Source organism: Eleutherodactylus coqui, chromosome 11 (assembly GCF_035609145.1).
Source record: "Eleutherodactylus coqui strain aEleCoq1 chromosome 11, aEleCoq1.hap1, whole genome shotgun sequence".
NCBI classification, from domain to species: Eukaryota; Metazoa; Chordata; class Amphibia; order Anura; family Eleutherodactylidae; genus Eleutherodactylus; species Eleutherodactylus coqui.
This window is the reverse complement of record NC_089847.1, coordinates 119,205,610-119,224,156: the sequence shown is the minus strand read 5'-3', so window position 1 is coordinate 119,224,156 and position 18,547 is coordinate 119,205,610. Positions and strand designations below refer to the sequence as shown.

General features: G+C 44.9%; 1 protein-coding gene across 5 annotated transcripts in view; it reads right to left on the bottom strand.

Annotated features, from left to right (window-relative positions):
* The window catches only part of PHF21A (PHD finger protein 21A), a 124,509-nt gene that overhangs the window by 12,184 nt on the left and 93,778 nt on the right, over positions 1-18,547 (bottom strand). For 4 of the 5 annotated variants that reach the window (XM_066583407.1, XM_066583409.1, XM_066583408.1 and 1 more), the window contains exons 12-13: positions 17,825-17,885; positions 8,318-8,481 (exon numbers count right to left, since the gene is read on the bottom strand). In XM_066583407.1, the coding sequence (XP_066439504.1) occupies positions 8,318-8,481; positions 17,825-17,885 (225 nt within the window). Of the gene's footprint in view, positions 1-8,317; positions 8,482-8,541; positions 8,565-17,824; positions 17,886-18,547 lie in introns of all 5 variants that reach the window. The other variant, XM_066583411.1, reaches the window with a different exon arrangement.

The window sequence follows — 18,547 nt, the reverse complement described above, 5'->3', positions numbered from 1 at the left end:
GGATTTCCTACTGTCAATAGTTGCATCGCACCGCACGAAAATCGTGTTTTCGTGCGATACGATGCAACAGAGAGGAAGGCTCCATAGGGAAACATGGGCTACAAAACCTCAGATGTTGCGTGCATATCGCCAGACCTGCGAGGTTTGTGTGTCGGGATGTCGCATGCTACAAAACATCGCATGTGTGAAGTAACCCATAGGAAAGCCATAGGATTTGTAGCATTTTAGCAAGGCGACTTTGTCGCCCGTGTGAACGAGGCCTTGCTGTGAATGAAAGTGGGCAGACCGAAATGATCCCAAGCCCACTCCACACCCATTCACTCAGCGATGATCGTTGATGTGTAAAGATACAGGAGCGATGATCGCTAGGACGGCCTATCAGGCATCTATGTCTGACAGCTCGTCCCGTATAAAAGGGTCCTAAGGAAAGTGAACTATAAGTGGCCTCCTGCTATGATACATGCATAAAGTCATCCACCATCTGCAGGAGATTCGGGTACCGATCCATGTTGAGACTCCCTGGAATGAACACAGGTCCAAAGACGGCTCCATGCATGTATTATAGCAGAAGGAGGCCACTTCCAGTTTGCTTTCCTTACTGTAGTCCTAGCTGCGGTCCCACGGGACTTAAAGAGACACGAAAAGCAGATTTCTTCTTCTCACATGCTGCTCTTCAACTTTGCAATTGGGTTTTACTCTTCCTCACAGGGGCCACAACACAAAATTAAAGTCCATATTCCGGGCGCCATACCATCATGTAGCGTATCCACGCCTTCCTATCCAAGTGTGCTATTGTTATATCACTATAGGACCCCAGTACTGGGATATAGCGCCGGACCCGGCTCTTTGACTGCACTCTATGCTGTTAACATATGCCCAGTCCTTCCATGGCAGAAACCAGAGCTGTATAGTAGCCCCGCCGTAATCCGTACCGCACACCAGGGTGCGGTGAACTGCGATGCTCTTGATATTAATGTCTGGTGGATTGCAGCATGCTACTATGTTTTTTCTAGAGAATTCGGGACAAGAAGAAGAACTCTGGGCGCTGCATTCAGGATCCGGGTGACATGGATGCCAATTACGGCTGTGTGTAAGAGGGCCAAAGTAGGATTGTTTCTATGAGACATGGCCTACCTAACAGAATCGCACCCTCTAAGGGTGGCCCACACGGAGTGGAAGTGCCGGAGACTTTAACTGCATATTGTGCATATAGGGGTCACTCAGAAGGGTGTATGTTGTCTGCATAGTCTTCACATAATAGGCAATGCTATTAACCCATTGATTTACATTGGGTCATTTAGCTCTGTGCTTTTCACACATACGTATTGGTCGCCTGTGTGTATTACACGCCATTATAGCCTGTGGGTATAATAAATTCCCATGGAATCCGCAGCAAAATCACGACATGTTACATGAAGATTCTGCTGCAAATTCACTGTGGATTTAGGCAGAACGTTACGCCACATGTGGACCCCGTTTAATAGAAACTCTTGTGCAACATTTTTTCCCACTCCACGAAACAGTAGACCGTGCGCACATTGTCACCGGGAGCTGAAAGATTGGACTCCAAGGGTCTTACTTAGACCCTCAGCTGTCATGTATATATATATATACAGGACGAGGTGAAATTGTGGACGAATCTGTTTAACTGGTGTAATAATAGGAACATTCACTTCCAATGTGTGACAGTATTGATTTTTGGTGGAGGAGACTTTTTCAGTAGACATTTTGAACTCCGCCATATTGAATTCAGCTCAGGTTTTCAGATGGGAAGGAGTCATGTGATATATCCATCTTGCCTATAATTTACTCAGAAACACACTGGAAAGGGTCAGTTTTGCCCTATCTTTACTTATTTAGGAGTTAAAGGAGGGCAAAGTTGGTAAATTGTGTCAGAACTGCAGGGCCTTTTTCAATGAGGATCACTTAAAGGTGAGGATTCCCTCCAGATATTACAGGACTCCATATTCCCATCTCTGCTCAATGAGAACAGCGAGTTTCCACGTTACTTTCAACAGGATGGCGCAACTCTGCACTTTGCAGTGGCTGAACGCAGATGGCTGGATGTGCAATGCCCTTAACCCCTTAATGACATGGCCTATTTTGGGCTTAAGGACGCAACAATTTTTAGCAGATTTTCTTCTCCATTTATCAAAAGCCATAACTTTTTTATTTTTCCGTCGACGCGGCCGTATGAGGGCTTGTTTTTTGCGTGGCGAACTGTAGTTTTTATCGGTGCCACTTTTGGGTACATAGACTATATTGTAAAACTTTTATTTTTTTTTATGATAGCAGGAAGAGAAAACGCATCAATTCTGCCATAGATTTTTTTTTTTTTTTTTTTACAGCGTTAATCATGCAGCATAAATGAGACTTTCCATTTTTTCTGCGGGTCGGTACGGTTACAACGATACCAAAATTCTTACATTTTTTTTAGGTTTTCCCACTTTTCTGCAATAAAAACCCTTTTTTTGGAAATCTTTTTTTCTATTCTAAATTGCTGCATTCAAAGTCCTATAACTTTTTTATTTTTCAATGTATGGAGCTCTATGAGGGCTTATTTTTTGCGAGACGAGCTGTAGTTTTTACTGATACCATTTTGGGGTACATACGGCTTTTTTGATTTTATTGCGTTTTTAGTGAGGCAAAATGCTAAAAATTAGCATTTTGCCTCAGTTTTTTAGCGTTTTTTTTAGGGGTTTTTTTTGCGTGCACAGTCAAAAGCATGGTGACAGGCCGGGCTCTCGCGATGACATCGCGAGTTCCGGCCGGAGACACAGAGGGAGCCGCGCTCCCTCTGTGAACTCTTTCCCTGCCGCAATCTACTTAGATCGCGGCAGCGAAGGGGTTAACAGCGGGGGGCGCATCTCCGATGTCCCCCCGCTGTTGCAGCGGGACGCTGGCTATGACTGACAGCCGGCTCCCGCTGCGGGATAGCGCGCGATCATATGTGATCCCGCGCTATCTCCAGGACGTAAGTTTACGTCCTGTTGCGGGAAGTACCAGGCTGCCAGGACGTAAACTTACGCCCTGCAGCGGGAAGGGGTTAACAATGGATTGGGCGTAAAGGTCTGGTAGAATGGTAACCACAGTCACCGGACTTAACGCTTTTGGACTTTTGTCTCTGTGGCCAATTTAAGGATAAATATGCAAAACGGTCACCAGAAATGGTGAATCCTACAGTGCGGTGAAGAAATATCACCTGCAGTTCTTCAGCGTCTTCACGAAGACTGGATTAAATGTATAACCATGTGCATCCGACAGAACGGTAAACACATCGAACATATCATGCAATGCACCTTGTGAAACTTTGCCCCACTTAACTCCTAAACAAATAAAGAGAGGGCAAAACTGACCCTTCCAGCGTGTTTCTGGGTAAATTTTAGCCAAGACTGATATATCACATGACTCCTTCCCATTTGACAAACCTGAGCCAAATTCAAAATGGTGTAGTTCAAAATGGCCGCTGAAAACATCTCCTCCACCAAAAAATGCAGCCTGCCCCCCAATTAATACTGCCACACATTGGAACTCAATTTCTCATTATTACGCCAGTAAAAGGGTGCCCAGACGTTCGCCTCACTCTGTATATGTCCACCTTTTCCACACACTGAAAATAGTTGGAAAACAGATTAGACTGAAGTGAAAAGCAGAGTCCGCACAACGATAGATGCCTGGTTAGATGACATAGAACAGCCAAGACGTGAAGTACCAGCGGAATACAGAGTTTTAGATTAAAAAGCCAAAGTAAGTAGAAGTATTAAACCGAGCGTCATACAAGAGGCACAAGTGTTAGAACACAAGAGGTGGTGAGCTCCGTGACAGCATCTGCCGAAGTACATAGAGGAAAATGCAGAAAAAGGCAGCTGACAGTCATGTAAAGGAAAGCACATAGGAGGAAGAGAGTCAGCTAGGTCACATAGCAGAAAACAGGCCTGGACTATACAACATAATATACACAGTTCAGAGGAAGGGCAATAAACCGCAGTATACAAGTGTAATACATAGCTGCAGTACTGCAGTGTGCAAACCTGGATAACACAACTCACAGATTTCATGTGGGGGTCTCAAAAGTGTGGAAACACCCATACAGAGTGAAAATGGGTTGGCAGACGGTGATGTAATACTGCATACAAAGGCAAACCTGTTAGATCATGTCACCAATGTGATGGGCATTAAACATGCCGCCATCTTGGATTCAACTCTAATTTTTCAAGTGGGAAGGCAGGGGTGTGATATATCAAACTGGCAGAGAATTTCACCAGAAAACCAACGGTGCGCTTCATTCTAACATAACTTTATTTGTTCTCATGTTAACACAGAGATTTTCCTTTATTGCATACAATGTGAATGATGGCGTTGTGTCAAGCAGAATGCATTGAGATCACCCTATCAGGTGAATGAAGCACACACGTCATCGCCATAGATTGCATTCAACGCCAGCCAACCAGACCTCCCACTACCCACACTGCAGTGGAAAAACTTCTTTCTTAATTCCAGGAAACGGGTTCTGCTGTTGATGAACCAAAACCTGGATGATCAAAAAACGTAACTTATGAATGACACCAGAACAGCGATTGCCGATGCTTCATCAGTAACATTTTCCGATCGTCCAGATTTTGGTTTATCAGCGACAGAACTTGTTTCTCGGAATTTGGAAAGTAGTTTGGCCGCTGCGTTGTGGGTAATGGGAGGTCTGATTGGGTGGCGTTGGATGAAATCTGCGGCGACGACACGTGTGCTTCATTCACCGGATAGAAGGACGATCTCAACACGTTCTGCTTGAGACAACGCCATCATTCACATTGCCCTTAATGACTATAAATCTCTGTGTTAACATGAGATTGAATAAAGTTATGTTACAATGAAGCACAACTTTGTTTTTCTGGTGAAATTCTCTACTAGTTTGATATATCACACATCTGCCTTCCCATTGAAAAAATTAGAGTTGATTCAAAGATGGCGGCATTCAAAATGGCCGTCATGTTGGTGACATATCCTAACAGCTTGTATCCAAAATTACATCATCTATATAAGTATTTCCAAAGTTTTGACACACCTTGAACTTTTCCCATCAATCACTCATAGTTTTCAATGGCTAAAAAGTAACTTGTGTCCTGGCCATGTGATGTGACACATAGGAGAATGGCTCGTTAGTTACACTCGGGAGTGGTGTATTATTAGGCCGGTTTCACACTATGTTTTGGTAAACCAGCGCTGGTTCCGTCCTGTGTTCTGTCTTCAATGCAGAAAACTGCATAAGGATGGAAGCCACGATGGAACCTGGAAGGCACCATAGGGAAAATATACAAGACCGGGTCTCTTTGCTCTCTTTCTCACATGGTTCCCGTCTCTGCCAGTCTTTTACACTGGACAGGGACTCCGTCTCACGTAATCTCCCCTCTGGTGCCGTCCTGGTTTCTGTTTCTGTGAAGTTTTCTGCATGGAAGATAAAACATAGCAGAGAAGCAGCGCTGCTTTCACAAAACGTAATGTGAAAGCTGGTAAACGGGGTTGTCCAGCTTGGATGTATTGATGACCTATCCTTGAGATAGGGGGTCCACTGTGTGGGACTCATGCCAATCGGCAGCTCACTGTGCCACCGTCACAGTGTACAAATCTCATAGCAGAAGCTCCTTAAACTCTACAGTGGTCAGGGCTGGTATGGCAGGCACATAGCAGAAGCTCCTTATACTCTACAGTGGCCAGGGCTGGTATTGCAGGCACATAGCAGAAGCTCCTTACACTCTACAGTGGCCAGGGCTGGTATTGCAGGCACTATTTCCTGCAATGCTAACCCAGCCCACTGTAAAGTGTACAGAGCTTTGTGTGCGGGAGTCATACACTGTGACAGTGGCCCAAAGAACAGTTGATCGTCAGGGGTCCTTGGCAATGAACTCCCTCTAATCAACTATTGATTACCTATCTTGAGGATAGGTCATCAATGTGTTCAAAGCTGGACAATGCCTTTAAGGGCCATGCACTGGTGTGCCCATTCCATGATCAGGACAAATTTTTGAAAGTCTCTATTGAAGAACAGATGTATAATGGTTCTGACTGCAGAGCCCCTTGCTGATCATGAGAATGAAAGGACTGTAGACCCTACGTAGTTTTACCCAGGGCTGTGGAGTTGGGATTCGGAAATAATATAACGATGAACTCCAGATTCAAAATAAAATTAAATAGGGTTATCCAGTGCAAAACAATTATTGGAAAGCTGCTTACCAGAAGTCCTACACCTCATATGATCCCCAGCCGATCCTGCCCCGACAGTGCCTGGTCCAATGCTCCCCTCTCCTCTGCAGCAGCTACGATGTCCTGACACATGGACATGCCTTCACCTGCCAAAGTGAGCCGGTGATTGGCTACAACAGTCACACATCCCTGGTGTTGGTGACGTCATGAGTGCAGCAGGAAGTGGAGAGCAGCGGGGAACCAGGCACCGTTGGATTAGAGGCTACGAGGGATCGAGTATGACTTCTTTTGTGTAGCTTTCCAGTTATTGTTCTCTCCTGGATAACCTCTTGAAATATTATACATGAACCATTCCTAAGAAAGTAGTGGGAGTGTGGAAAGAGGGAGGAGTCAGAAGTTTGGTTTCCTGACTCCACAGTTCTGGTTTTGCAGTTCAGACCCGAGTAAATTACCTAAAAAGGGTACATTCACTTTAACTCTCCCACCATTCTCTCCGGCGCTATTAATATTAATAGAAATTGTGACCGGAGTTGTTCTTCAAGCTTTAACATGATATAGTTTTGACAGCAGTCAGTAACAGGTTTGGAAAGCTCAGCAAATGTTATAGGAACACTAAAGGAACAAAATGAGCAAAAGACTCTCCTCTTTCCTTTTCTCTTCCCTTAGTCTCGTCCTTTCCTTTCTCCTCCCTTAGTATCAACCTTTCCTTTTCTCCTCCCTTAGTCTCCTCCTTTTATTTTCTCCTCCCTTAGTCTCGTCCTTTCCTTTTCTCTTCCCTTATTCTCCTCCTTTCCTTTTCTCCTCCCTTAGTCTCATCCTTTCCTCTTCTCCTCCCTTAGTCTCATCCTTTCCTCTTCTCCTCCATTAGTCTCGTCCTTTCCTCTTCTCCTCCATTGGTCTCGTCCTTTCCTCTTCTCCTCCATTAGTCTCGTCCTTTCCTCTTCTCCTTCCTTAGTCTCCTCCTTTTCTTCTCCTTTAGTCGCCTCCTTTGAGTTCTCTTCCCTTAGTCTCCTCCTTTCCTTTTCTCCTCCCTTAGTCTCCTCCTTTGATTTCTCTTCCCTTAGTCTCCTCTTTTCCCTTTCTCCTCCCTTAGTCTCCTCCTTTCCTTTTCTCCTCCCTTAGTCTCCTCCTTTCCTTTTCTCCTCCCTTAGTCTCCTCTTTTCTTTTTCTCCTCCCTTAGTCTTCTCTTTTCCTTTCCTCCTCCCTTAGTCTCAACCTTTCCTTTTCTCCTCTCTTAGTCTCCTTTTTTCTTATTCTCCTCCCTTAGTCTCCTCCTTTCTTTTTCTCCTCCCATAGTCTCCTCTTTTCTTTTTCTCCTCCCTTAGTCTCCGCTTTTCTTTTTCTCCTCCCTTAATCCCCTCCTTTCTTTTTCTCTTCCTCTCTTTTTCTCCTCCCTTAGTCTCCTCCTTTCCTTTACTCCTCCCTTAGTCTCCTCTTTTTCTTTCCTCCTTCCTTAGTCTCGACCTTTCCTTCGGTCCTATTTTGTCTCAAATTACAATTAAATCTGAGAAACACTTAAATAAATCTTCTCTGTGTCCCAAGCCATCAGCTATATCCCACCTCCTCCTCGATGCCCAGTGTCTAGCTGCAGCAGGAGCCTCCCCTTCTGCAGTAGGACACAAAGATTGTTAAATCCCGCCTCCATGTTTAAGCCCAGCCCCCAACATTTTTCCTGTGGAAAATGCAAAAGATCAGCAGAAGATTAACCACCGTTATTCTCGTTCGTTGTTGGCTCGTGTTTAGACCGAACGATTATCGATCACTTTCACTCGTTTGAACGATATTTGCTCCATCTATAAGCACCTTTAGTGTTCCTTTAGCATAAAAGTTTTATTGCTGGTTGCAGATCATGCTTTACTTCTCAAACCCACTGGAACGGCTGTAAAACAAGATATAAGTGTAGCTCTTGATCATCTTACCCGAACAATGAACCATACTACCACAGCCGTGATCCAACCTTACACGTATGGCATCCCGGTCTATTCAATGGTCGGGCAGTCTCGTGTTTCAGGAAACTTCCAATGAGTGCCTCCATAGGAAATTCTGCCCTGCTCTTCAGACACAATACGGTGCTGGACCTTAACATGTGATAGCAGGGCACCTTTCATAAGAAGTTACTTACGTCTGTGGAATAAGGATTAGGCAGGGGCACAGGCAGGACACTTGCAGGGAAACTACATGTGATCTGTGTCTTTTCACTTTCTGGGGAATCAGGATGACTGGATGGAGGGGAGGTGGGTGGCAGAGCGCTCAAACCCAGGACCGTGTTGTATTTGGGAGGACGACCTATACGTTAATAAACACAAAGAAAAAAAGAACAGAAACAAAATTGGGGGGTTTACATACCTTTGGCCAGTGTTCCTCATTGGCTAGCATGAAAAAGGAATGATGCAGGAGATGAAGGAAATAAAGTACAGTATTACAAAGGCAAAAAGGACAGTAGTTATAGGAAAGCGAGAAAAGCTGTCTGAAAGCAAAAGGCACAAGAAAAAAACCAGAAAATTACCAAAACTAGAAAACCGTGTGATACTGGTAATAAGACAGTATGGTGAGTCGAGCACCAAACAGCCCAACAGTAACAACTTTTAATAGTATACATAATATCTTAGTGCTATGGAAAACCTAATGTACTGAACATAAAAGAGTCAAACTTCCCATTGGGAATTGGTCAAGAGTGCCCTATATAAAGGGGTTGTCTGGTTACAGGATAACATTACCCCTCTAGCTCCGACTGTGTAAAAATAGCAAAAAGAGCTGAGTCTACCTGTCCTCTGCCATGGTAGCCCTGCCATGGTCCTACTGTCTGTTGTTGCTGATGATGATGATGTCGTCAATGGAAGTCAACAGGCCGCTGCAGTCAGTTAGAGGCTGCAGCGTCTCCGCCCGTTCTCTTGTCATCAGCGCTGACATCTTGGGTGACATGATGCCAGGGGTTTGGAACGGTGACGCTGCAGCGGTGACTTCTGATGACATCATCAGCACCGACAAACACCGGGGCCATGGCAGGGCTACAGCGCAGGATCCCCATGACAGAGGCGGGTTACAGTACAGCTCTTTTTGTTATTTTTACACAGTTCAATGCTGTCCGATAACTGGACTACCCCTTTAATCTGGAAGTAACGGAGGCAAAAAAAAAAAAACAGTTTCTACAGTATGTGTGCTATGAGGAATAAAAGGTAGAAATCGCACACAACACGGTTTAATGATGTGGATACATTAAAGGGTAACTAAACTTTTAAAGAACTTCTGACTTGTCACTGTGGCACAGCAGAAGTTTTAAAAAGTTTAGCTACCCTTTAACACTAAATGCAAACAATGTGAGGAGTGACTGATCAGTAGCAATAATTAGGAATATAAATGTGTGGGTCGCGGGAAAAAGTGGCGGTAAGGGAATGAAAAGTTCATAGCGATTTGGCATGAATTTTTCATTGTGTAATTACAATGGAGAGAAAGGAGTAAAGGAAAGCAGCACGGGTATAAAAACAACATATGATGATCTCTAACATTCCAACGGCTATAGGATACAACATATTCAACATAGAATGGTCTTTTCAGGTCGCTGTACTTGAAACCAGACTCAACATACGATTGGGCAGATTTACATGGGATGGTTATCTTGCAGTGTAAATGCTTGCCGCGACTGTCGTTTGTTCGCTTATCGTTTGTTGTTCAGTTTCTGCAGACATAAAAACTGGATGAAGATCGGCCGGTGTAAACAGGCAGTCAATCATCTACGAACGACTGCCTGTTTACTGTGAATGAAGGCGGGCAGTCGGAGCGATCTCCGGCGCAGTCCGCCTCCATTCCATGAGCAATGATCACTATGTGAAAGCACAGGACTGATCATCGCTGGGATGACAGTCGGACACTTCTGCGCCTGACAATTGTGCCGTGTGCAAGGGCCCTAAGGGTACTTTTATAGGGGCCAGTAGTCGCCAGAGTGATCACTGAAAAGAATAATTACTGCTAACTGTCGTCATGTGTAAACACAGAACCCGACAGGTTAAGGGAGCGTGAATCACTCATTTGTCATAGTCGCTGGGTTTTTTAGCTCGCCTAAAAACCACACAACTCTCAGTCCGTGTAAACAGGCAGTCGTTCATTATGTCATTCAGCTGAGAGCTGCCCCTGATTGGTCCCTGCGCTGAGCCAATCAGAGGCAGCACTCACTCACCCATTCATGAACTTCGTCTGCCGGGACCAGGTGAGTATATATTTTTTTTTACTTTTTACACATTTCTGGATGATTTTCAGGGAAGGGCTTATATTTTTAAGCCCTTCCCGAAAATTCATCCTGCGATCGCCGGCAGCCCATTGCTTTCAATGGAGCCGGCTGTATTGCCAGCTCTATTGAATTCAATGGGCAAACATCATTCTTCTCTGCCACAGCTGTTACAGCTGTGGCAAAGGAGAATGATTTGTCTAGTATATGTTCTCAATGGGGTCGGCGCTGCTGCCGCCGGCCCCATTGAGCGGATATAGAGAAGACCAGGAATCGCAGATAGGCGCGATCTGCGATTTCTGTTCTATAATAAATCGGACAAGCGCATAAAAAGCGCTCATGTGTCCGATACCATTGCAAAGCAATGGTTCTATAAAAACGGCGAGCGCGTGCGCATATCGCACCAAAAATCGCCCGTCTGACCGAGGCCTAAATGTGAGTCTATGTATCTAAGCACAAGGTAGTATTTTTCACGGCTGTTTTTTTTTTTTCATATTTGCAACATGACCGATTTTTTTTCCATATTTACCTCCGTATTTGTATTTCTATTGGGCAAATACGGATCAGTGCTTGTCCAGTAGAAAAGAAAAAATATGGAGGGAAGTACAGATGAGTAGTACAATATGCTCGTCTGAAATCAGCCCAAAATTCGTGACACCCAGAAATAAAGACGACCAGGATCATTTAATGAATGTAAAAGCAAGATAAAAAGCAGAAGAAAAAAAAAGTGTGTCGGGGCAGAACCATCATTTCCAGACTACGGGCATCTTCACACACACACAGCGTACTCGCTGTGGGCATTCTGCGACAGAACACCCACAGCAATTACACGGGAAAAATGCCGTCGCCAAATCCTCACCTAAGTGGGGCGGATTCAGGCCTCAGTTTTTGTTGCGGATCTCCTGTGGAATTTAACCCTTCAAGGGTTAAATTCCGCAGAATTTCCACCATTTGTGAAGGCGGCCTAAGAGAAGAGCGAGTAGTGAAAAGCAAATAGGACAATAATACTCTTCACCTGCCGTCTTGTTCCTGTATATGAGGTCAAGGAACCTTTACATGGGGCTATTACCACCCGAATAATTGCTGGAAACAGTCCCATGCACATTCAGCCACCGACAGGGCACTGAGCGACAAATCACGCACTTGTCGAAGTCGCTTGGTTTTTAGCTGACATAAAAACCATGCGACTACTGCCGTTTAAACAGGCAGTCATTCATCTATGAACGTGGAAACAAAAAAACTGGTATCTCGGTACCATTCGCCAATAAAGGTCGTAAGACAGTAGGATATAATATCCAACTTCTCTTTTATTGAATAAATTAAAAAACAGCATAAAAGATACATGTTTCGGGGTGAACCCCTTCATCAGTCAAGCTGAGTAGGACATCACCAGGAGTTGTGAAAGTGCTTCCACTTCTGGTGAACCCCTTCATCAGTCAAGCTGGGTAGGACATCCCCAGGAGATGTGGAAGTGCTTCCACTCCTAGTGAACCCCTTCATCAGTCAAGCTGGGTAGGACATCACCAGGAGATATGGAAGTGCTTCCACTTCTGGTGAACCCCTTCATCAGTCAAGCTAGGTAGGACATTACCAGGAGATGTGGAAGTGCTTCCACTTCTGGTGAACCCCTGCATCAGTCAAGCTGAATAGGACATCACCAGGAGATATGGAAGTGCTTCCACTTCTGGTGCTCCCAGCCCGATGCTCTCAGCTCCTGGTACCACCAGCACTTTTGGGATTGGAGGGGTATGGACCCAAGAGTGATGTCCTACCCAGCTTGACTGATGAAGGGGTTCACTCCGAAACGCTTATCTTATGCTGGTTTTTAATATATTTAATAGAAGAGAGGTTGGATATTATATCGTACAGTCTTATGACCTTTATTGGATAGTGGCGCCGAGATACCAGTTTTTTGGTCTTCACATATCTAGCTCGCTCACCGTTGGTGGGTCCATCTGGTTGTCAACACCTCTGTTATCTATTTATTTTTTGAAACCATCTTTAAAGTTTCTGAATCCTGGATACTTATCTGTGACTCGAGCCTCTGGCATTATTGGGTTTGCTCCACCCGTTTTCTTCCTCTGTTCATCTATACCTGGTTGCAGTGAATGAAGGCGGGCGACTGGAACACATCTCCTTCCGCTCCGCCTCCATTCTCTGAATGACTACTGCTCTTAAAATGCACCTCCAATTATATAAACTATAACAGGGCAGGAGCATGGACAGCGAGAATGTAACCAAGTGTCTTGCATTGTAGATTCTCTCTAAATACCAGCACAGACTGGCAGTGGTGCGCTCATAACTGGGCATTAGCAGTCGGAGCGTCCTACTCGGAGCCTAGGAGACAGACCAGCGCTGGGTGTCTCATGGTGCACAGATAGGAGCATCTCGTAGCACAGGCCAAAAGACAGAATCTGAGAGGCAAGTTATGTATACCACCCATTGCGGTGCGCTCTCCTGTGCTATAATCCTCTTTATTGATGTAAAAATGGATTTCTGTTATCTCTTCCAGCCAAACGACTGGACCAAATTGCATCAAATTTGCCACGAAAGTATATCCAGCATCCCGGAAAGTCTTAGACGGGGGTTCCAGCTTTCTAGGACCATGTCACACGACTAAAAAAATGGGAAATGGCCCTTGGCTGTACCAATCTGCAACAAATTTGCCACATAGGTAAATCAGATGCTTTAGAAGGTTTTAAAATGCATTTCCCCTCTTTCGGACATACCATTCACAACATATTTGCCCCCCCAAAAAAAAATCGGAAATGCCACTGACAAGACGTCAAAGTTCTGCGCAAAATAACCCTTCCTGGTATTGTTCAGATATTTGCAGATAGATGGCGGTACTTTAACGATCCTTGGCTTTGCGAAATGTTTAATTTTTGAGAGAGATAGCAGGACAAATTTTCACCCGCGCTTCTGTTGACACCGCTCTCGTATTGAGGATGACGTACAATACCCTGATGAGTTCTTCCAAGTTCTCGCGGCCACCAGCAATGCCGCCATGTTGCTTACAACTGAAAGTTAGCCCTCTGATAATCCTGTGAAGAAATTTGGATGCACCGCGACTTCGCAATGGAACCGGACTCTGTGTCAAACGATGCATAACTGATGTGATTGCGGCTACAATACTGACGGGCCGTTCTCAGGAGGACGATGTCTTTACTCTTCGGATCTCTCTAATCCACGATGACAATAAATCACCGTTGCACTTTAAGAGACTCTGGTTTCTTATCGGAGTTTCTTTTGCAATGACGATTGGCACAAGGCCGGTCCCAGAGAATTGCTGGTGTGAGCTGGGAACAACCACGCTTTACTTTATTGGATATGCTGGGATGGTTGATAGGTTAGTAGCAAACAACGTTTTTTACCAACCACACAAACAACAAACAGCTCCATGAAATGCCGGGTAATTCTGCCAGTTTCTCTATATAATTGGAGGTACACTTTAAGGTCACGTTCACATCTGCTGTAGAAATGGCAACAAATGTCCTTTTGCTGCAGATCTCACCCTTTTCAAAGTAATTTAGATTTTACCAGAAAGGACCAAGCACGGTGCGGTGGCCTGCTATATACTTACCGGGTCAAGGCAGCCGTAAAATACACCTTTGTAACATAACAGTTAAAAACAGAAATAGCTGTCGAGAATGATCTCTCTATAGCTAAAGGGATAGAGTATGCAATATATATGGTATATATCATAGGAAAATGAGCACAACCCAGTCCTCGGCACACAATCCTGCTTTGTTGTTCTTTCTCCAAGGGGTTGTTCCCACTTGTAGGTACTGATGAACTATTCTCAAATGCAGATTGGCAGGAGTCGGCCACCCTGCAGCTCCAACATACAGCCGTTCCCTCAGGCCATTGAAGAGAATGGAAAACGGCCTGCAATATCAATCTGGCCACTGCACAATGTATGGAGCTATCTGCATCAAGCAGCAAAATAGCTCTATACGCAAATACATCAGCCCAGGGGAAATAGCTGATCATCTGGAGTCCCGGTCAGTAAACCTCCGCCGATCTGCCATGACAGCTTAAGTAGACCATTCCCACCATAACTATAGTCAACTCTTTTCTAAATAATGCAGTCATCATGTAATGATCGGGTACCAGCAGTACACAGTAATAGTGCCCCTCTTTTGTGCCCTATAAAGTAAGAGTGTAATAAGTCCCCTTTGTACCCCCTTGGAAGGTAGTAATACACACTTTGGGGACTGGAAATGTAATAATACCTCCCTCTGTGCTCCACAAAGTAATAGTGCCCCCTCTGTGCTCCCATAAAGAGACCCCTTTGCAACGTTCTGTTGCAGCCCTGCAGTGAGGAGGAAGAAGGGCTCAGCCCCCCCCCCCCCATTCTAGTGACCGTGTGGATCCCAGCATTTAGAAATGTATTTTGTGGACAGGTGATAAATGCCGATTGTGGGAAATGTTTTAAAAAAGGAAACTTCTCACTTCCCTATATCACCATGAACTAAGTTATTGTGCTGTTATGAGATGGGATGGGGGTGAGGTATTTTTTATATTCATTTGCTCCCCGGTTCCTGCAATGTCATCTGCCGACGATTGTGTAAAGCACAGAAATTTGACTTTTTTCCGACTGCCATAAAGTCTATAGGAGAGCATGCATATGGTAATCCGAAGAGTCAGATTCTCGTGCGCCGCGCGATCTTCAGCGGGTGACACCGCAGGAACTGGGGAGCAGCACCTTCCCGTCGCCTCTCCTAACAGCAACATAACTTAAAGTGCTCTTACACCGGCCTATAATCGTTCGGATCCCCCCGATCTCAACGGTTATTGATCAGCGTAAATGCATGCAGTGACTGATTGACCAACGAGAAGTCGTTCGCTTCCTGTTCGCTGTTCAGTCTCTGCATGCAGAAGCCGTAAGATGAATCAGCCCATGTCAACAGGCCGTCCCTCACTTATGACCGACTGCCGGCTTATTGTGAATGATCCCCAGCCCGCTCCGCCTCCATTCACCAGCTTCTACATAGGAACGATGATCGCTGGGACGACCTGTGGGGCATCTTGTATGAAAGCACCGTTAGTTTACGGTGCTGTATGGAGGTGGCGAGTTCCCTTTAAGGCTAGGGCTATACTGCTACTCTAATTAACTGTAGTGTTCGCAATCAGGTTTTAATGCAAATGTCATCTCCAGCCCTTAATTAAAATCCAACGACCAAATATTTGCTTTTTGTTGTTTAATGTGTTCCTAGTAGAAGCTGTCATCTATTTGCTGCGGTTTGCAGTACATTTGTATCCCCGAGTAATATCTTAGGGATGCAACCTCCTCCAAAAAAATAAGAAAAATATTGCACTTTTTAACACCAGCAGTGCAAGGAATATAACATTGTAACCTTCAAACCCCTTCAGATACTTATTAGCAACACGAATACTGCTGGGCGTCTGGCATCGCCCACATGTGGATAGCAGAAAGCAAGGGCTTTACCGCAAGGGTGAATAAGGTCCAAGTGAAGTACAAGTATTACATGTGGCTTTTACAATGCAAATGGTGATCTCTGCGGCACAAACCAGATGCATTTGGAGCGTACGGCAGATGTGCAAATCCACAGTACGCCCAAAAATATAGGTAGATTTGTAATAAAACTCCATTCACTTGTATTGTAATGGACATTGGTGGGGAAATCCAGCAATCAGGACTCAACTCTTCTTCTTTATTGGCAGAGCAGAACTTCAAAAAAGGAAAACTTGCTCACCCACTAAACTCAGGGATCTCTCCGAAGCACAGAGAAAAACTGTACTGTGCCTTTAAGGAGGCCATGCTTGTTTTCTTTAGCTTTTTGCTTGACGCTCCGGAGATTTGATAAGGTTTCAAGTGATTCAAGAATCACAATATTTTCGCTTCATATTTTGCAGACCTGTTTGTATCATTGGACTTTATTGCTTCTCACTTTACACCATCACTATTTGGAAAAGTCAAGAATCTGGGCGACTTCCCGCACAACATCGCTGCGGAATTTCGACTGTTAAATGCAAGCCGAAATTCCGCAACAATGTAAAGTATAAAATATAAGCGGATGAGGTTGTAACAAACCCCAATCACTTAGGGCTTATTCAGATGACCGTATATAGGCGGCGCATTCACGCCGGCCAATATACGGCATCCCTCTCTGTAGGGGGAGGAGGCTGGAAGCGCCGGGAGCAGTGCCCTGAGCTCCTGCTCCCTCTCCGCTCCTCTGCATTATTAGCAATGGGAGGGGTGGAGCTAACTCCCAGAACTTAGCTCCGCTCCGTCCCCTCCCATTGCAAATAGTGCCTAGGGGCGGAGAGGAGGCGGAGAGGAGGCGGGGCTCAGAGCACTGTTCCCGGCGCTTCCAGCCGCCTCCCCCTGCAGAGAGGGACACCGTATATCGGCCGGCATGAATACCCAGCCGATATACGGACGTCTGAATAAGCCCTTAGGGTGGAATAATCTGCAGCGGCAGATAATCATGCTGCAGACACTCAAATTTGCAGCACACTGTATTGTTGGGAATACAGTGGATTTTCACCGCAGACTTCATTCGCTGTAATGCAACGTGTGAACTCTGCAATGAAAAACCACAATGATACCCTTAAATAGGGAACTCTCCTAATTGATATCCTCACCTCGACGGCTCATATACACAGGTATGAAGCTTTTCTGTCATGCATAGAGACCATGCAGGTCTATATTGCCTCCATGAGCTGTATGGTGGTCATGTAGAGGCATTTCGATAATATGGCGCACTATGGAGCATGACCTGATTTTTTTTATTTTGGATCTTGCAAAAAACTACTGTATGCAATGATTAGTATATGATAGTACTGTCATGGTACCTCCATATATGGCGTATCTGTTGCGGGCGTTCCACAGCAGACAACCCACAGCAAATCCGCAGTGGCCAAATCCACACTTCAATGCTGCAGATTTTGCAGCGGATTTCTTGTGGATCTGCCGGCAGGTTTTAACCCTTGTTTTTTAAGGACTGAAATCCGCAGCCTAAACAGGCATGCTGTGGATTTGGAGAATGTTCTGCTCTATGTTAAGGAGACTTTTGAAATCTTCTTCATATGGCTTGTACAGTTAATGCTGAAGAATTTCCACAGCGTATTCCACTGTGAAAATTCCACAACATTTACGGCCTGTGTGAAGTCGGCCTAAAGCAGCATGTGCCCTACAAGGGTGCCGTCACACACTGGAACATTCCATAAGACGGTATACGTCTCCGGTAATTTCACATTTAATATGGAAAGTTGACTTTCTGGGTGAGAGTGTTAGCAGCGCACCATCAACACCATCAACCAAGTTGAATCACACTTCAAGACCAGCCAACCAACGTGAAAGCCTGCAAGACTAAGGGGAGAGGAGCGCAGAGACAGAGCAAGAGGAAAATGAAGTTAGAAGCACAGGTGTGAGGATACCTCTCTTCCTCGTTCCTGGATGCATTGTGCTATTCAGGTAGGTCACTGCAGTCTTCTTACGCTGCAAACGAAAAAAAAGTGTACTTATATTAAACAAGGAAAACCCACTTGATAATACAAACCTACTGGATTAGTAAAGGTTACATATCCGGCAGCACTTGAAGGGGTTGTCCAGTTATAAACTATTAATGGCCTATTCTCAGGATAGGTCAGTCATAGTAGATCTGCTGGGGTCTGTTGTTCAGGATCCCTGTCGATCTACTGTTTGCTGTGCCAGTGTGCTTGTGCACTGAGCCGGTTTCTGCAGGAAGCAGACAGCTCTGGTATTACAGGTAAAGTTCCCATTCACTTTAATGGGAACTTTGCCTGTAATACCAAGCCTGGCCACTGCTGTCAGAATGGAGCTGTCTGCTTCCTGCAGAATTTGGCTCAGTGCACGAGCGCACAGTCCCAGCAAACAACTGATCCTTTAGAGTATCAGGCGACTGATCCACGCTGATCTACTATGGTTGACCTACCCTGAGGATAGGCTATCATTAGTGTATAACCTTTTAATATCATTAAATACAATAAAAGCCCGGTCTTTTGTTTTTACAAACTACTTTCTCTGCTTAAAAAAGATATTTTTTCTGGAGGGCTATGTATAACTTATTATGGATAATATTTGATATTAAGTAAAGCGGAATCATTGTATAAAAGAAAGGTTGAGCAACTTCCGGAAAT